Consider the following 20,136-nt stretch of genomic DNA (forward strand, 5'->3'; position numbering starts at 1 on the left):
TACAAACATTTTATTAAGTTAAAAATATACATATGCTAAAACTTTGGCTTCTAGATGGATGGCCTAGGAAACTCATGTGTGCCATGGTGCTCATAAGCACTGAAAGTTTGAAACAGCCCCAAGCCCTTCATTAGTAGAATGGATAAATAAATTGTGGTTAATTGATACATTAGAATACCATCTAGTGATGAAATTGAATAGAATTACAACTATTTTCAAAAGCATTAATAAATAATAAAAGCATAGGGTTAATTAAAGCAGCCAAAATAGAATACAAGGTTGGGCAAAAGTAGGCTTATAGTTGTGAAAACGTGAACAGAGTTTATTCTTTTATTATTATTTACTTACTAATTATTACAATATTTATTATTATAATTATTAACTTATTTTTGCTCACCCCTGTATATAGCATGTGATTCCATTTATATAAGTTCAACAACAGGGACAATTATGCTGTATTGCTTAGAGAAGCAAAATGAAGTGGAAAAAACTTAAGAGGATTCTGGGAAAATGGTGAGTAGGAATCACCAAGAATCTGTCTTCCCACTTAGACATGAATTGAACTGACAGACTCTATCTGATGTAGAGCAGGGTCCTCAAGTAGCATTTTGTTCGTCATCTCATTTTATAACATTGATGAGATGCCGTAGGCACTTAAGTCTTGTTTATATCAGTTAGCTTATGGTTAAATTGGTTTCATTATACATTGTTTCACTTAAAGTCACAGATGTTAAGTGAGGACTTACTATAACTGTTTTGGAATTCTGTAGAACACTGAAGACTTGAAAATTCTGGGGAAGGTCTTAGAAAGTAAATTATAGTTAATTGGTCAATTTCAGAGCCACTCATTCCTCACCCATCAGCCACATTGTAGGCAGCTGTGCATACATTTTATGTTTTTGGAGCAGTTTGCACACAGCTTTCGAGAACCATGGTGGGCAAAAAGGATTCTGTTCTCCAAATATCCAGCATCTGTGCTTTGATCACTGATTGCTATTTCTGATCTCAAAGGTGCAGGCAACAAGCCAAGTAGCCATTATGGTTGCATTCCCCCCACACCCTCACCCCCCTCAAGTGACTTCCAGGAGACATAACAGGCCAGCACCTTTTTTTCTTCCCTTCGTTTTTCTGTTCTTTCCCCTTTTGGAGCCAGACATTAAAGACCAGGACATTTAAAAACTAAATTTACAGGAAAAATTAGAAGGTGACTGTACATGCCAAGGAAAAAGAGCTGAGGAGAACTTAAGTTTATACCTCAGGCTGATGCTTGACACAGACACAGTCTACAACAACCGCCACCTGCCCCCAAAAACACCCCCAAAACATTAACAAAAAACAGCAAACCCTAGAAAGGGGGTAGAATCTAATCTCCACAGTTGCCATATTATTAGATTCAAATCTCCAGTTTTCAACAGAAAAATCACAAGGCCTTCAGTGAAACTGCAAGTATGTCCCGTTGAGAGGAAATACATAAGTCACTGCCAATGAAAAAGACCTGATAGCAGATCTACTACAGAAAGATTTTAAAACAGTCATCTTAAAGAGGCTTGGAAAAGTAAAGGATGATGTACAGAAACCAAAGGAAACAATGTGTGAACAAAATGAAACTATTAATAAAAAGAGAAAACATAAAAGAAACCAGAAAGAAATTATGAAGCTAAAAATTACAGTAACTTGTACTGCAAAATGAAAAACTCACTGGAAGATTTACTTGCACATTTGAATTGGCAGAAGAAAGAATTGGTGAACTTGAAGATAGGTGTAAATGGAAATTAACAATCTGATAAATAGAAAGGAAGATTGAAGAAAAGTGAACAGGGCCTGACGGCCTAGTTGGACACCAGTCAGTGGACCAACATACACATTATGGAAAGCCCAGAAGGAGAAGAGAGACGGGTACAGAGAGTATTTGACGAAATAATGGCTAACAGCTTCCCAAATTTGTTGAAAGACATGAATATAAGCATCTAAGAAGCTCAACAATCTCCAAGTTTAAAAAAAAAAAAAAAAAAAAAGCCCTAAGAGACTCACACAGAGACACATTATAATCAAACTTATAAAAACCTGGGACAAGAATCTTGAGAGCAGCGAGAGAAATGACTTGTCACAAGGAATACTGAGTAAGGTTGTCAGCAGATTTCTCATCAAAAACTTCAGAGGCCATAAGGCAGTGGGCCAATATATTCAAGTGCTAAAGGAAAAAAAAAATTGTCAGCCAAGAATCCTATATCTGGTAAAAACTCCATGAAAAGTGAGGAATAAATTAAGACATTCTCAGGTAAATAAAAACTGAGAGAAAATGTTTCCACTAGGCCTGCCCTGCAATAAATGCTCAAAGAAGTCCTGCAAAATGAAATGAAAAGATGCTAGATGGTAACTCCAAGCAGTATGAAGAAATAAAAGATCTCAATAAAGGTAAATACATGGCAAGTATAAAAGCTATTATTGTAACAATGATTTGTAGCTCTACTTTTTGTTTTCTACATGATTTAACAGACTAATACCATACTAAAAACAATTACTGGCCTAAAAGTTAGTATTATAGTAACATTGGTTTGTAACTCATCTTGTTTTCTACAAAATTTAAGAGACTTAATACATTTAAAAGAATTATTTATTTATGTCTTTAAGCACACGGTGTATTAAGATGCAATTTTGTGATATCAACAACCAAAATGGGTGGGGACAGGGCTGTAGAGAAGAGTTTTTCTATGTATTGAAGGTAAGCTGGTATAAATTCAAATTAGAGTATTATAACTTTAGAATTCCTGTGTAGCCACAAAGAAAATTAACTATACAATATAGACAAAAACAATAGCAACAAAATGTTAGCTTTCACAACAACAACAACAACAAAAAAAACACAGCTAAGCACAAAAGAAGTAGTGCAGGAAACAAGGAACAAAACTATAAGACAAAGAAAATAACACAATGACAAAATCCTTATCAGTAATTCCTTTAAATGTAAATGAGTTAATTCTCCAATCAAAAGACAGAGATTGGCAGAGTGGATTAAAAATAGATAATCCAACTATATGCTCTCTATACAGGTTTCCCCACTACCCTGAAGAAGAGAATTTCTATGAATTTTTTATAAGCCATAATGGTGTAAAGCAAAGAATATCTCTTGCTTTTAGAGAACTGATTTTAAGCCACTTGCTTTCACAAGAAACCTACATTGGTATAGTAATGCCTTTGTTTTTGGAAAAGTGAAAATCCTCTTCGAGTTTCTTTTGGTTAGTGAAAACAGGTATTCATGTAGATCTATTGTAAAAGCACAAACTAAAAGCAGGGGATACCTGTATTGTTAATATGTCAGTGCTACAAATTCAGTGCAATCACTGTCAAAATCCCAGTGATATTTTTGTTGTGCAGAAATAGAAAAACCCATCATAAAATTTATATGGATTCTCAAGTAACCTCAAATAATCAAAGCAATCTTGAATAGAATGAGCAAAGCTGGAAGATTGATATGTCCTATTTTCAAGACTTAATGCAAAGCAACAGTAATAAAAATAATATATTGTGGACATAAAGATAGACTGATGGAATAGAAAAGAGATCCCAGAAATAAACCCTCACCATCAGGGTGTGACAAAAGTAGGTTTACAGTTCATATATAAAATAATGCAATAACTAATAAATAATAATTCAAGAATAAACTCTTATTTTGTGTATTCACAAATGTACATCTACTTTTGCCCCACCCTGTATATGCTGATATGGTTTTGACAAGCATGTCAAGACCATTCAGTAGGGGAAAGGACAAATGACGCTGAGAAAACTGCTTATTCCCATGAAAGAGAATGAATTTGGACTTCCGGCCAAGATGGAGGTGTAGATAGACATGCTGTGTCTCCCTCACAACTAAGAAGGAATTTACAACTACCTCAAAACTAAAAAGAAACAACTAGAAGATTCAGAAAATTGAACTACATGGAAGTTCAACAAACGAAGAAATAAAGAAGAAATACTCAGCCAGACAGGTAGGAGGGGTGGAGCCAGGGCAGAGGGGATGCAATGTGGCAGCAGTAGCTGTGGCGCAGGGGATATAGCCGTGGTGAGAAGCACAGTCATACATTTAATTTAAAAGTAGGGAGGGAAACCTGGGAAGCCATCACAGGCTAGACTGTGCAGCTCACGGTTCCAGTGTTAGGGAAAATAGAGCCACATCGCTTCTGACTGCAAACCAATGGGGGTTGGGGTGGAGGAAAAAACTGCTGGTCTCAATAAAATCAGCTTGTTTAGGACAGGAAGTGGGAGAAGTGCCTGGAAAAGGGGCGAGTGCGGGGGAAGCAGCATTCTTCCCTCTCAGACCCCTCCCCAACATACAGCACCACAGCATGGTGAAACGAGTCATCCGCACTGATGAATACCCAAGGCTCCACCCCTTACAACGTAACAGGTGTGACAGCTCTACCTAAGACACAGAAGCAAACACAGAAAGCTGTCAAGTTGAGGAGACAGAGAAAGTGTGGCCCCAAAGGAGGGGTGGATCAAGGTTCCAGTGGGAGAACTGAGTGATGAGGAGATAGCCAACCTAACATGTGCACAGTTCAAAACACTGGTGATAATGATGCCCACAGACAACAGAAGATTAAGCATGACAAACACAGAAGAAATGAAGTTTATGCTAAATGAAAGGAGGGAAAACCAACACGAAATGAGTGGTGAAAGAAAGGAAACCAGGATTCAAATCAGTGAATTGGAACGTAAGGAAGAATTAAACAGTTAACCAGTACAGAAGAAGGAAACAGAATTGAAAAAAATGAGGCGAGACTTAGGAACCTCTGGAATAACTTTAAACGTGCTAACATCTGAATCATACAGGTGCCAGAAGGAGAAGAGGAAGAGCAAGAAATTGAAAACTTATGTGAACAAATAATGATGGAAAACTTCCCAAATTTGGCGAAGGAAATAGACATAAAGCCCAGGAAGCACAGAGAGTCCAAAACAAGCTAGACTGGAAGAGGAGCCCACACCAAGATACACCATAATTAAAATGCTAAAGGTTTAAGATAAAGAGAGAATCTTAAAAGCAGCAAGAGAAAAGAAGAGAGTTACCTACAAAGGGGTACCTATAGGACCATCAGCTGATTTCTCAGGAGAAACTTTGCAGGCAAGAAGGGACTGGCAAGAAGTATTCGAAGTAATGAAAAGCAAGGATCTGCAACCAAGATTGAAAGGGCAGATAAAGTGCTTTTCAGACAAGATAAAGCTAAAGGAGTTCATCATCACCAAGCCATTATTATATGAAATGTTAAAGGGACTTATTTAGGAAAAAGGAGATCAAAACTATCAACATTAAAATGACAACAAAATTAAAACTGTTAACAACAGAATCTAAAAACAAAAACAAACTAAGCAGACAACCAGAGGGGGAATGGAATCATAGATTTGGGGAGCATGTGGAGGGGTGTCAGCTGAGAGGGTGATGGTGGAGAAGCGGGGAAATGGTGTAGGGATTAAGAAGCATAGTAGGAGGGTGCAGAATAGACAGGGGGATGTTAAGAATAGTACAGGAAAGGGTGAAGCCAAAGAACTTACATGCACGACTCTGGGACATGAACTCCATGGAATTGCTGGAGGTCAGAGGGGGTGGGTGGAGGGGAGCAAAGGGAAAAGAAATTGGGACAACTGTAACAGCATAATTAATAAAATATACTTAAAAAAAAAGAATTTGGACCCTTATCTAATAACACCTTGTACAAAAATTAAGTCAGAATGGATCAGAATTTTAAATGTTAAGACGTAAAACAATGAAATTCTTCAAAGAAAACATAGGGCAGAATTTCATATAATTGGATTTGGCGATGATTTCTTCGATGCTATGCCAAAGGCACAGCCTAACAGAAGAAAAAGTAGACAAATTGGCCTTTATAAAAATTAAGAAATTTTGTGCATAAGACTCTACTAACAGAGTAAAAAGGCAACCCATCAAGTGGGAGAAAATATTTGCAAGTGATATACTTGATAACGGACTAATAATATCCAGAATTTACAGAGAACTCCTAAAACTTAACAAAAGAACAAGGCCTTTAAAAATGGGCTTGAATAGCTAGTTCTCCAAAGAAGATATACAGGTGCTCAATGCGCACATGAAAAGTTTCTCAACATCACTAGTCATCAGGGAAATGCAAATCAAAACTAAAAGCACATGCCTCACATCCACCAGGATTGCTACTATCAAAAAACCAGAAAAAAAGGATGTGGAGAAATTGGAACCCTTGTTCACAGTTAGTGGAAGTGTCAAATGGTACAGCTGCTGTGGGAAACAGCATGGCAGTTCCTCAGTTAAAAATACTGTGCGATCCAGCAGTTGCACTTCTGGGTATATAACCCCAAAGAACGGAAAGCAGGGACCTCAGCAGGTATTTGTACACCTGTTCTTATGAAAGCATTATTCACAGTGGCTAAATTGTGGAAGCAAAGCAAGTGTTCATCAGTGGATGAATCAGTACACAAAATGTGGTACATTCATACAACGGGATGTTATTTATTTTACAAAGGAAGGGAATTCTGACATGCTACAACATGGATGAACCTTAAGGACATCATGCTAAGTGAAATAAGCCAGCTATAAACAGACAAATACTGTACGATTCCACTTATATGAAGTACTTAGAGTAATCAAAACCACAGAGACAAAGTAGAATCCTGGTTGCCAGGGCCAGGGGGAGGAGGCCGTGGAGAAGTATTGTTTAGTGGATATGGAGTTTCTTTTGGGAAGAAGAAATGAAAAGAATGGAGTGGAACAAGGAGGAAAATCTGAGGCGATGATGATGTGTTAGAGTGGAGAGAAATGGATAGAGGACCTGACCTGTTAAGCTGTGTTTTATTTTTGTCTAGACGTTAAGCAGAGGCGCCACTCTCGAGTTGGCCCATGTCCGTGTCCACTGAGACATGTACTTTTCGCTTCTTGCACAGCAGCACCTGCGCCCTGGCCTCTTTCTTTTTCTACCTGAATAAAACTCGCTTTGTTCTCACAAGAAAAAAAAAAAAAGTTCAGCAGAAAGAAGAGGTCACGTTGTTTGTATATAGAACTATAACTACATTATATTGCTTTCCTGTTCATTTATGTTACTTACCGTACTTGTAATAGTTTGTGTTGCATTCTATTTCAGACTTCGGTGTTAGTGCTTTTTTAGCAACTGGTGGTGATATTACCCGAAATAAAGTGAGAAAGACCTTTGTTGGAACCCCTTGCTGGATGGCACCTGAGGTTATGGAACAGGTACTGTGTCTTTGTAAAATGGTGTAGGGTTTTGTTATGAAATTGAAAACCACCGAGTAGTGTTTGCTTCTGTTTGGTATATGACCTTAGCTTCAGGAAGTACACTCCTGTTCCTCGGTTAAGACTTTCATCCTCTATTTGAAAAAGACTGGAACTTTACAAAGGACATATGAAACTCAGGATTTATGCAAAGACAGCCTGAGGAATAATATAATGAAGATTGGTTTCGTAATATTTTCTTCAGTACAGGCTATGACCAAATCTTTTTACACGTAGTTTTGCTGCTGGGTTTTTGAGGAACTAGTTTTCTCCGTGTGCCCATTTCCCGTTTCCTCTCCAACAACTGCAGTCTGATGTCACTCGTCCCATCACCTTACGGAAACTGCTGTTCCCATTTCTTGTTCCTTTTCTTTGTGGCATTTGACACTTTTGGCCATCCCCACCTTTCAGTTCCTTAGCTTCCCTGTGGTAGTTTTCTTACTTTTTTCTGTTTGTCAGGCCAGTTCTCTGACTTCTTTTTGGCTTTCCTTCTACTTCTAGACGATACTGCTTCCCATGACCTTGATCTTGAACTCCTCTCTTCTCTCACATACTCACTGACTATTCTCTTTGCTTCCCACTTACTAATTATTTCTAAATTAGATCCATTCCAGTCTTGTTTCCTAAGCCTCTAAATAGATGTTTTCAACTCTCTATATGTGTTTTGCAGAAATGTCTTATTGGTAAATCAAATTTAGTGCGTAGAACTGAATTTACGGGCTGTGATGATTGGCGCAGGGGTACGGACCTCAGCTGAGTCATGGGAGCTGAATGTGTGTGGTTCTCCCTTGTCCTGCATGTGGCAGGATGGTGGCGAGCACACGCATGAGACTGATGCCTTAATCTGAGCCTGAAAAAAAAAAAAAAAAGCACTGAATTTACGTTTCACTCTGTTATGATGCCTGTATTCCCCCTGTTGGTGAGGGCAGGATTCCCACCCTAGGGCTCTGTGAATGGTTGAACACACACACCTGACACTAGGCTGAGAGACTGACAGTTTATCAGTTGCATACCCGCATAGCTTCGGGGAGGACACTGCATGCCATACAGGTTTGATTTCAGGAAGATAATGAAAAAGCAGTAATTATGGGAGACAGGCTTTATAGTATCGAGAGTGAGGTGCCCCTTGGTTTCTTTGTGAAGACGTGATTAGTTTGTTTGAATAATTCCAAGGGCTGGCATGGAATGGAAACCTGCTACTCAGGAATAAGCAGAATTGTTGGGCTAGGAGCAGAGAGTGGAGGGGAAATTGAGCTAAGGTTTTTCTGGTTGTTGTTGTTGTTTAAGATTATTTATGTATATATTTTTTTTTAGAGAGGGGGAAGGGAGGGAGAAAGGGAGAGAAACATCGGTGTGCAAGGGGAACAATCGGTTGCCTCTTGCACACCCCCAACTTGGGATGTGGCCTGCAACCCAGGCACGTGCCCTGACTAGAAGTTGACCAGCGCCCTTCAGTTTGCAGGCTGGTGCTCCACCCACTGAGCCACACCAGCCAGGGAGAGACCCTCTTTTTTAACAAATGTCAAGGCAGCACAAAATATGGAACTTTAATTTTAGGTCTCATTTGTTCCAAAAACCTATTTCTCCTCCATATATATTGCTTAGGATGGAAAATTAAATAAAGTAGTTTTATAATTTTTCTGGTGGCGGTATAAGAGGAGAGGAATTTGGCAATATATTCACACCAACAACTTTAAAAATATTCACACCCTTTGTAACTTTTTTCATTATAAAAATTAAGATGATGAAACAATACTATAGGAAATTTTGAAAATAACTCCATTGTCTAACATTTAGTTCCAAATAAATAAAAAAAATGTATAGACTATATACCTGTTTGTAATAATAGTATCAAAACTTAAGAAAAAGTTTGTATTTTTTCCTCATGTTTTATCACAGGTAGTTTTTCATATTTTCATAAGAAATTCATTAACTTTGCATTTGGTTACCTATATAATATTCCTTGAAGTGAATATCCCATACTTAATTTCTTCATTGTTGGTGAATATTTATTCAGATTGCTTTTTTTTTTTTTTTTTGCTGTTCTCAAGTATATTTAGCTTTTGCCTACTTTAGATTATTTTATTGGTTTAAAGCTTATAAATACTTTCATGTTTCTTGATGCATATTGAAATCTACTTTTTAAAAGTGCTTTGAGGGTGTTGAAAGTAATTGTGTACCTCTTTCTGTTCTTTACAGGTTAGAGGTTATGATTTCAAAGCTGATATCTGGAGTTTTGGGATCACCGCGATTGAGCTGGCCACAGGGGCAGCTCCTTATCATAAGTATCCACCAATGAAGGTGAGGCTCGTATTCAAAATGCTACCATGTGTCAGTTCTGTTTCCAAGCCTTTCTTTATTTGACATTTTTACTCATAGAATTCTGCCCTGCATTCTCTCTTAACTCGTATTGCAGTTAAAGTCTGTATTAGATATTTGGTGTTTAGTATTGAACAACTGTACATTATAGTTGACCTTTTTAGATGGTGACTGTCTCATCTCCTGATTCTGACAAGTTTGATATTAGGGTCTGATGTCTCATTTTAGTGTGTGTGCCTTATAGGCACCTTTAATGGGGATGAGCAGCCTTAATAGGGATGATGATCACTTCTACTTCATAAGGTGATTGGAAGGGTTACATATTAATATAATAATCATAGCTAATGTTCATTTGGCACTTATTTTTCCAGGCACTGTTTTAAGTAATCTTCCATTTCTAAAATAAGATAATCTGTGCAAAGTGTTCATGTGTCAGATGTGTACATTATTCTAATTTTATTAATAAAAGTTCAAATAAAAGTTTGCTTTGTGGTAGGACACTAAGAAGCTTTTAAAAGACCTATTATTACTTCCTGAGATAGTAGTTACCTAAAATGTAGTTGTTAATCCTGTCCCCAACATTAGTAACACGGTGCGTTTTGTGTGTTTAAGATGATGCTTCCAGCACTGCTGGTAACAATTTTTATCTGTGTGACCCCTTAGTTATGTTATACATACGAATTCTGTTCTCTTCATAGTTGTAGCAATTGCTTATAGTTCTTCTTGCCCACTTTACCAACATATCCTATCACTGTTTATTATTTTATTGATTATGCTGTTACAACTATCCCAATTTTTCCCTGTTTGCCCCCCTTCACCTAGCACCCCCAACTCCCTCCAGCGATTGCCCCTCCTTTTTTCATGTGCATGGGTCATGCATGTAAGTTTTTTGGCAACTCCATTTTGTATCCTTGCTCTTAATGTCAACCTGCCAATTCTGTAACTGCCAATTTGCACTTCTTAATCCCTTCACCTTTTCCTGCATTCCTCCAGATCCCCTCCCTGCTAGCCACCATCCCAGTGTTCTCCATATCTGTGATTCTGTTCCTGTGTAGTTGTTTGCTTGGTTTGTGTTCTATATACAGTTGTTGATAGTTATGTATGTATTGCCATTTTAATGTTCATAGTTTTGATCTTCTTTTTCTTAAATAAGTTCCTTTAACATTTCATATGATAAGGGCTTGGTGATGATGAACTTTTTTAGCTTTACCCTGTCTGGGAAGCACTTTACCTGCCCTTTGATTCTAAATGATAGCTTTGCTGGAGAGTAGTAATCTAGATTGTAGATCCTTGCTTTTCATCACTTTGAATACTTCTTGCCAGTCCCTTCTAGCCTGCAAAGTTCCTTCTCAGAAATCAGCTGACAGTCTTACGGAAACTCCTTTGTCTCTTTCTCTTCTCCTGGCACCCCTATGATGCAAATGTTGGAATGCTTGAGGTTATCCCCGAGGCTCCTTACTCTATCCTCATTTTTTTTTGTATTCTTTTTTCTTTTTGCTTTACTGATTGGATGTCTTTGCTCTCTTAAGTTCCAAGTCATTGATTTGATTCTTGGCTTCATTCCCTCTGCTGTTGTTTTCCTGTAAATTGTTCTTTCTTTTTTAATTTTTTTTATTTCCTTGATTCATTTCTTTTTTTATATATATAATTTATTTGTTTATTTATTTATTTATTTTTAGAGAGGGGGGAAAGGAGAAAGAGAGGAAGAGAAACATCACTGTGTGGTTGCCTCTCACTCTCGCCCCCAACTGGGGACCTGACGTGCAACCTGGTCATGTGCCCTGACTGGGAATCGAACCAGCGACACTTGGCTCACAGGCAGACACTCAATCCACTGAGCCACAGCAGCCAGGGATTGTAAATTGTTCTTTATTTCAATTAGTGTGTCCTTCATTTCTGATTGGATTATCTTTATGCTGTTGAAGTACCCAGTGAGTTCCTTGAGCATCTGTATAACCATTTTTTTGAACCCTGAATCTGATAGATTGCTTATCTCTGTTTTGTTCAGTTCTTTTTCTGGAGTTTTATTCTGTTCTTTCATTTGGGCCATATTTCTTTGTCTGTTCATTTTGGCAGCCTCCATGTGTTTGTTTCTGTGTATTAGGTAGAGCCGCTACATCTCCTCGGCTTGGTTGAGTGACCTAATGTAGTAAGTGTGCTGTAGGGTTCAGTGGCACAGCCTCCCCTATTCCTCAAGCTGGGTACCCAAGTTGTGCTCTCTGTGTAGGCTGAGTACTCTGTCCTCTTGTAGTTGAGTCTCAATTGCTGTCAGCAGGTCAATGGGAGGGATTTACTGAGCCCAGACAGCTGGTGGGACTGGCTGCAACCACTGGCCAGCTACCACCTCCCGCCATGGTTTGTGGAAGTGACTGGGTGGTGGTGCTTTGACGTGGTCGGTGACTGCTGGGTGTGCGGCTCTGCCGTTTACCAGGTGGTGCAGGTCAAGGTTAGCCACCACCTGTGTTCTGTCTGGGGCCCCTTGGCATGAGCCCTAAAGTGATCTGCTGGGCCTAGGGCCACTCGATGAGAGGTACAGGGGCTGGGCTCAGTCATCACTTTTTTGAGTGGATTTAGGAATGTCTGAAGCCTGTGCCTAGCCCAGCCATTCATGTGGCAGAGCCAGTGTTACCATTTTGGGTGGGTCCATAAGTTGGATGGGGCAGAGCCTTAGGTAGTTGTCAGTACGGGGCTAACCATGTGAGCCAGGTTGATGGAGACTCAGATATGGTGCCACTGCACTGTGGCTCTGTGAGGGGGAGGGCTCAGCAAAGAAGCAATGGCTGCTGTCTGCAGTTCTGTCCAGGAGGAAGCTGTCCCCTGCTCTAGGCCTGATGGCAGATACTTCGTTCCTCCCCGTGTGCCAGTGGCCCCCTTCAAGGTGCTGCCCTGATGCTGGAGCCTACAAGGAGTAAGTCTGTGTGCAGGGCCACCCAAGAGGAGGTGCCAGAGATTCCTGCAGTTTCTTCCGCCAACCAACCCCCCACTGGTTTTTCTAGCCAGCTGTTAAGGGGACTTATCTTCCTGGCACTGGAGCCCTGGGCTGGGTGGCCTGGTGTGGGGCTGGGATCCTTCACTCCTGAGATGTCCCTCTGTTTTCTATCCACCGCATGTGGCTTTGGGACCAGCCTGTTGCATCGTCTCCGCATCGCTGCCCCTCTGCCCCTCCTATCCATCTGGAAGGATGTGGTTTCTTTAATTTCTTAGTTGTCGGACTTCCACACAGCTTGATTTTCTGACAGTTCTGAGTGATAGTGTGCTGCGGTTTAGCTGCAATTTTGCTGTGGTTGTGCGAGGAGGCAAGCCACGTTATCCTCTGCTTCCATCTTGACTGGAACTTCTGATATCCTGTGACTGTTTATAATGGCAAATCTCTATTGTGAATTGTTGTCATATTGATGGTATTTACATCTATATGAGTGTGGTGCGCTTTAGAGCCTTTAAGTCTCTAACAATGTAGAGGAGGGACAAAACCAGTAAACGTATATTATGAAAAACCTCTTAACTCGCCGTATTCAAAACGTTGCATACACACCCCACACACCCACACACACACCCCTACATGTTTGATGGATGAAATTTTGATTCTGTGAAAGGTAAGTAATATTTTAAGGCCATGATATCCCTAAAGGTTAAGGACTCCTAGGAGAAAGTGGATATTCACAAGATTTTAAAGAAGATTTTTTTATAACTGTAAGATCAAGGAAATGGCTCATTTTTAAAAACTAGGTTGGTAGGAAGAGGATGAGGTTTACTTTTAATCCATTGTAGGCAGTGACTCCTACAATTATTGACAGATATACACAAGTTAACCTATTTGCTCAAAATAAGAACTATCACCAACCTTAGTAATTTTGTTTCAGTAAGTGTAAATCTGAAAAGCAAGTAATAATTCTCATTGTAACCCCCTTTTATTTTTCACTGTTGACCTTATGCTTAGTAAAAATGGTTGATGCTTTTATAAAAAAGTCCAACAGTAGAGAAAAACACAAATCACCCTAAGTCCTATCATTAAATGCTACTTTCATTACCTCCATCTCTGTGCATTAAGCTAGTATGTTGCCAGATTCCAAGGCGTCAAGTTGAAACAGAGCCATATATAGGTAAAGCCAGCAAGTTTACACTCTTGAGTTTTGCTCTGGTTTTAATTTTTTTTTTACAATAGGTTGGTGGTCTAGGAGTGGGGATATGCACTGTGGATACAGTTGAGTCCTGGGAGGCCCATCATCTGGGAAGCCAACTTTTTGTAGGATATTGTATATGTGAATAACTTGGTTCAGAACAACTGGTCTGGATGTGAACTTTTAGAAAATAAAATCTGCTTGTATGTTGGGGGTTGTTTATATTTACAAGTCTTGGCCACAATATTTGAGTCTTCAGAAGTTATTATTATATTGAAAATCCTTACAGGTTTTGATGCTGACACTGCAGAATGATCCTCCTTCTTTGGAAACTGGTGTTCAAGATAAAGAAATGCTAAAAAAATATGGAAAATCATTTAGAAAAATGATTTCATTGTGCCTTCAAAAGGATCCAGAAAAAAGGTAAAATATGAGATAAAACTTACTTTTCACTTCATCTAATATGCAACTAGAATCACATGCATACATGCACAGGAAATATTCAAAGGAACTAAATATAAACTATAAAAAAATATACAGAGACTCTAGATTGAAAATGAATAAATTATTTTCTTCTTTTTAGTATACAATACACCCTAAATAGTTCAGCTATTTCCTGGTAATTTCTTACAATTATATATTTGTATGTTGTGAATTCTCTATTAATAAAATATCAAGTTAAGGATTGGGGTCATGTTAAATGTTCATTTAAGAGCTATAAGTAAACAAATATCTTAATGCTGTTTATAATTTTAATAAGAAAAGAAAGATACATAGTAAATATATGTCAAATAATCTCTCCTTATTGGGAAAATATTTTAATAAGTGGGCCAAAACTTCAAAGAGCTTATCTTCTTAATAGTAGACATATTGGATGACAAGCAAGTAATAAACATGGTCATCTAATGTGCCTATATTTAGGAATTAAACAGAATCATAGGATATTGAAGATCCTTGAGTACAACCTTTTGTCTGAAGTCAATCAGCTACCTAGTTATAGAGGTGGGACTTGAGTCCAAAACTGATTCTTGGACTCTGTTCCCACTGTCTTCTTTTTCTGCTTCACATATATATTCTACTCAGTTTCTTAGCACTAAGAGTTCTTTAATTTTGCTTTCTCTAATGATCAAAAATAAATGATTTTAAATGACTTTATATTTAATGAGTCTGCAGAATTTACTTTTGGAAATATTGGACAGTGTAAGAAAAACAGGGAGCAAAGTTCAAAGCTGTGCTTTTAGGACTTTTCTCCTGTTTCTGAATAAATTAGTATAAAAGATAGGGAATACTTTGATTCTGCCAACTTAATTGACTAAAATAACAGAATTCTCTTATTACAAATACCCAGAAGTTCTGGATAAATCTATAGAACTTAAAAAAAAAAAAAAAAAATCCAGAGATGGGCATGCAATAAAGGGAAGTCCTCAGATGCCAGAAAGAATGAGGAAACCATAAATTAGAGAAGAAAAATCATGAACTAATTCTGCAGCTGTCCACAGTGGGACACTTTTCATTCCCACTTCCACATAAGGATTGGAAATGAAATACTGGGCTAGCCCAGGAGGGATTTCAAACTGAGTCTGCACCTTGAGTGAAAGGATAGACCAGAAAACAGACAAACAAAAAAAATATGTTCATCATCACAAAGACACAACAGAAATCTCTCCTGAATAACCAAGTCCTCCGACCTGGGTATTCTTCAGGTGTACAGTCTGAATATATACTAGCCATGTCAAGGAAACCACAGGATTAGAAAGTAAAATTATTACCAAGCCAGATCTAGTCTTTTATGTATAATATTGTTTATTCTATATTTTCATACACATTAAAAAATTTGTAAAATTGATAATGATGTCTTTACTCAAATAAAAGAAGTAAGACTTTGCACAGTTGAGTTAAACTTGACTTTAGATTAAATTTGGGGAATATCCATTACATTAGAATCTTCAAATTTTTAAGGGAAATGGTGAGTTCTATTTTTAAGACTACGTATCTGATAACCTAAGTTGATGGCTAACAGGCAGCCATAGAGCAAGAAGTAGCGAACTTTGTGAGTTTAGGTGTATTTTTATGCATTGTTAAAGTAAACATTGTTTAGCCTACTTCTTAGGAAATAATATTAAATAGCAAATATATTGGAAGCCACTAAGAAATCATGCTTCCAAAGAAACATTTCACTAATGATTTTGTTAAAGACCTACAATAATTATTATCAGAACATTTCTATATGAGTTTTTATTCTATTCAATGTCTTGTACTAAGTTTATAATACTTTTTTCTTTTTAGCAGGTTAAGGAAAATGGAGTACACTGATCTTTTATCTTACTGCTTAAGAAATCATTTTCTTACTTTTGAAGATAAAAACCCACATTACACTTGAATTGACTATAAAAAATTTCTTTTCTGGTTTTAGACCAACAGCAGCAGACTTGTTGAGGCACAAATTTTTCCAAAAAGCAAAGGTAGGAAATTCTAACTTAAAAAAAAAAAGATTTTATTTATTATTTTTTAGAGAGAGGGGGAGGGAGGGAAAAAGAGACGGAAAGAAACATCGATCAGCTGCCTCTTGCACACTCCCATCGGGGAACTGGACTGCAGGCCAGGCATGTGCCCTGACCAGGAATCAAACCAGTGACCTTTCGGATCACAGGCTAGCACTCAATCCACTGAGCCACACTAGCCAGTGCAGAAATACTAACTTTTGATTTTATGTATTCATTTGATCTTCCTCAGTTACCTAAATTAGATTCACTGCTCAGAAGTTGTATTACCTTAAGAGGATTATGTTTAGAAGAATGATAATAGATCAAATAATCACACAATCTGTAGTCTTTGATAATTAAGATACATTCTTTAGAATATGTAAATTTATTTTTAATTATCAGTAGGGTAAACTTAGAACAATGAATATTAAATTTTGCCATTATAATCTGTAAAAAATACTGAGCTTTCATTTCAGGTAAAAGAGTAAACATCTCATTTCCCAAAGATATCACATAAGTGGGATGTTACTGTAGTTGGAAGTATGGGACCATTATCCCAAAGGACATGTGGTAAACAGCAGACCTTTCTTAGATAATGATCATAACAATACACTAAGGCTCTGTCTCGGTTTATAAACCCATGGTAGCAATGTCTTAAGAGAGCTTCAGAATAAAAGAAGGGAAGCTTCTCTCAAACTTCTTTATTGAAAAATTACTTTGTCACATTTTAATTTTGGTAAACATTTCTCTATCAGTTTTTTTGGTTCAATAAAAACTCTTGTAAAAACTCCTGTAAAAACACTTCTTTTTCCTCTCCAGAATAAAGAATTTCTTCAAGAAAAAATATTACAGAAAGCACCAACCATTTTTGAAAGAGCTAAAAAGGTAAATGGGTATTGAACTCAGTTTTCCTGGGACATTGCTTAAAGTAACTTTATTTTTGCATTTTGAAAGTATATGTTAAGTAATACTTTGTTAAAAGTATGAGTATTACTCAGTTTCTTTCAGCCCTTTCTTTAGCATGCTTTGATACATTCGTTTATCAGATATCATTCATTGCTATCTCCTAGAAGGAAAAGTATGTTAGACAATTGATGAATTAATTCTAAACTGTGTTAAATCACTGTTTGCAACTACCAGAGTGAGCTATGAAGCTGGGCCCTTTCTTCACACCATACAGAAATGTTGAAGTGACCACTTCACGCCCATTAGAATGACTAATAAAAAAGACAGACAATAACAAATATTGATAAACATGTGGAGAAATTGGCACCCTCACACATTAATGGTAATAAATATAAAATGGTGCAGCCACTTTAGAAAATAGTCTCGCAGTTCCTCAGAAGTCTAAACAAAGTTGCCGTATGACCCAACAGTTCCACTTCTAAGAGAACTGAAAACGTGTACACACAAAAATATGTACACTTATATTCATAGCAGCATTATTAATAATAACTAAAAAGTGTAAACAACCCGAATGTCCATCTGTTGATGAATGGATGTATAAGATGTCATGTATCTATATAATGGAATATTCTTTGACAATAAAAGGAATGAAGTACCAATACATGCCATAACAAGTTTGAGCCTTTAAAATGTTATGCTAATTGAAAGAAGCCAGTGACAAAAGACAACATGTTATATGATTCTGTTTATTTTAAATGCTCAGACTAGGCAACGTATAGAGACAAAATAGATTAGTGGTTGCCTAGACCTAGAAGGATTGTTGAGAAATGATTAGTTATTGATCATGGGTATGGGATTTTTGTGGGGGAAGGGAGTGGGGAGGGAGTGATTAAAATAATCCAAACTTGATTGTGGAGATAGTTTCACAACTCGGAATAAACTAAAAATCATTGAATTGTGTACTTTAGATGGGCTAATTATATGGTATATGTATTAAAATCAACAAAGTTGTTATTTTTTTAAAAAGCATTTAGAGAATGGCAGCACCACCAACAAAAAGCTCTTGGAAACCGAAACATATAGAAGAAATGAAAAAATTCAATGCAAAGGCTGTAGAGTCAAGTTAAGGAAATTTCCCAGAAAACAGAGCCAAAAGGCCAAGCAATAGGTACAGGAGAGAAAAGACAAAAATATTAGAGGATCATTTGAAAAGGTTCAACAGATAGTAAAAAGAGTTCCAGAAAGGGAGAACAAAAACCAAAACCAAACAAAAAACCAAGAGAAAGGAAATCATCAAAGAAGTAATTCTCTCTGGAAAAAAAAAATTGAAACTACTGGTCATGAATTTCTAGGTTGAAAGAGCCTAAGTACCCAGCACAGTCAATGAAAATAGACCAACACTAAGGCCCACTACCATGATAACCCAGAACTCAGAATCCTGTAGGCAAAATGTAAGAGAAGGCGGAATGATCGCAGACAAGTCACAAGTCAGAATGACCTCAGTAGCACCTCTGGAAGCCAGATCACAGTGGAGCAATTACGTTCAACATTATCAAAGAAAATGATTTCTAACCCAGACTGTTTTTTACCAGGCAAACTATAAGCGAAATGTGGAGATGGAATAAAGCTATGATCAGAAATGTATGGCTTTAGTAAGTGAGCCCTGCTAATAGTGGAGGAAGTGCTTAAACTAAGAACAGAGAAGTTACATGCTCCAAGAGGTGTGGTCCTCTGGGTAATGGCAGTGCAAGATCTGAAGTAGCAGACCTGGTGTGAAACCTTTTTAGGGTGCAGTAGATTAGGAGGCTCTGGTGGGAGGCTTCCTCAAGAACATAATACTGACGCAGAACACCTAATGTATACTAATGTGTTGAGAGAAGATTCACATAGCTGGGAGAGAACTGGGGGGGGGGGTAAATATTGACAGGCACATTGAAATAAGCCAATATTAACTCCAGGGGAAAATAAATGTTATGCAGGAAAGGAAGGTAACTATAATATACAATAAGGCTCAGTTGTATCAATTATATACTTGTTATCAGGTTATGTAAAGACTGAATATTGATTTAACCAAAATTACAATGCATCTTGAGAAAAGAGTAGAGGGTTGATAATATGGTTAAATTCTCATTTTCCACGGTGGGAAGTTCAAGAGGTAATTCCTGAAACAAAAAAGAAAACCCAAAGGGTAATAATGAGACCATGTTACATAGAGAGATGAATATAAATTCCAGAAGAATAAGATAAAATGAGTTGAAAATGATTGCTTCTGGTGACAAGGATGAAAATCAGGAGATTGTTGTTTTTCTTAAAAAAACTTACACAGCTAAAGTATTCTTAAAACTGGACAGGTATAATTGTGATTTTTAAAAATTAAAAAGGAAAAAGCAGAATATTTATTTGACATGTGATTTCACATAAGGAGAACTTGGATGTTTGAGTTCAGAGTCTAGAGGTACAGGGAAGTCAGTGGTTGTGAGTGACGAAAGCCTGGAGGCTGTGAACAGAGCCAGGGAGAGGGAGAGGGACTTCCAGGGTAAATTATTATCTGCTTACTGTGTTGAAGTAGTAGAAGGAAAGGAAAATATGGTTGACTTTTCTATATAGTAAATGTCAACATTATCATAATTGACATCTCTTTTCCAATGAGTAGGTTCGGAGAGTACCAGGTTCCAGTGGCCGTCTTCATAAGACAGAGGATGGTGGCTGGGAGTGGAGTGATGATGAATTTGATGAAGAAAGTGAGGAAGGGAAAGCAGCAATTTCACAACTCAGGGTAAGTTTTGTTAAACTGTGTGCTTTAGCTAGAACTCTTTTTATCTGAAGCCTCTGAGATAATACTGTATTCTGTGATTCTGGTCAACCTACCCAGCTAAAATATAAAAAATGCAAGTGTTAGTGACAGAATTTCCTTGATCAACTTATCAACATCGGGAACTGAATTAATTTTACGTGGAAAAGTAGGCTGGCAGGTCTGTTTGAATATGATAATATTTAGGGCACATATAAATGATCCAATCTAGAGATGCAAACTACA

The 20,136-nt window shown here is 37.5% G+C and overlaps 1 protein-coding gene and 1 non-coding gene across 2 annotated transcripts in view; both read left to right on the forward strand.

Annotated features, from left to right (window-relative positions):
• The window catches only part of OXSR1 (oxidative stress responsive kinase 1), a 68,676-nt gene that overhangs the window by 33,617 nt on the left and 14,923 nt on the right, over nt 1-20,136 (forward strand). The window contains exons 6-11 of the mRNA XM_090284516.1: nt 7,125-7,234; nt 9,473-9,574; nt 14,000-14,133; nt 16,124-16,172; nt 17,013-17,078; nt 19,753-19,875. Of these exons, the coding sequence (XP_090140642.1) occupies nt 7,125-7,234; nt 9,473-9,574; nt 14,000-14,133; nt 16,124-16,172; nt 17,013-17,078; nt 19,753-19,875 (584 nt within the window). The remainder of the gene's footprint in view (nt 1-7,124; nt 7,235-9,472; nt 9,575-13,999; nt 14,134-16,123; nt 16,173-17,012; nt 17,079-19,752; nt 19,876-20,136) is intronic.
• On the forward strand, nt 7,990-8,126 carry LOC150005265 (small nucleolar RNA SNORD94). Its single transcript, XR_016512568.1, has one exon. It is a non-coding gene; the product is annotated as a small nucleolar RNA SNORD94 (small nucleolar RNA).

This window comes from Furipterus horrens, unplaced genomic scaffold (genome assembly GCF_987537825.1).
Source record: "Furipterus horrens unplaced genomic scaffold, mFurHor1.1.pri manual_scaffold_7, whole genome shotgun sequence".
Taxonomy (NCBI): Eukaryota; Metazoa; Chordata; class Mammalia; order Chiroptera; family Furipteridae; genus Furipterus; species Furipterus horrens.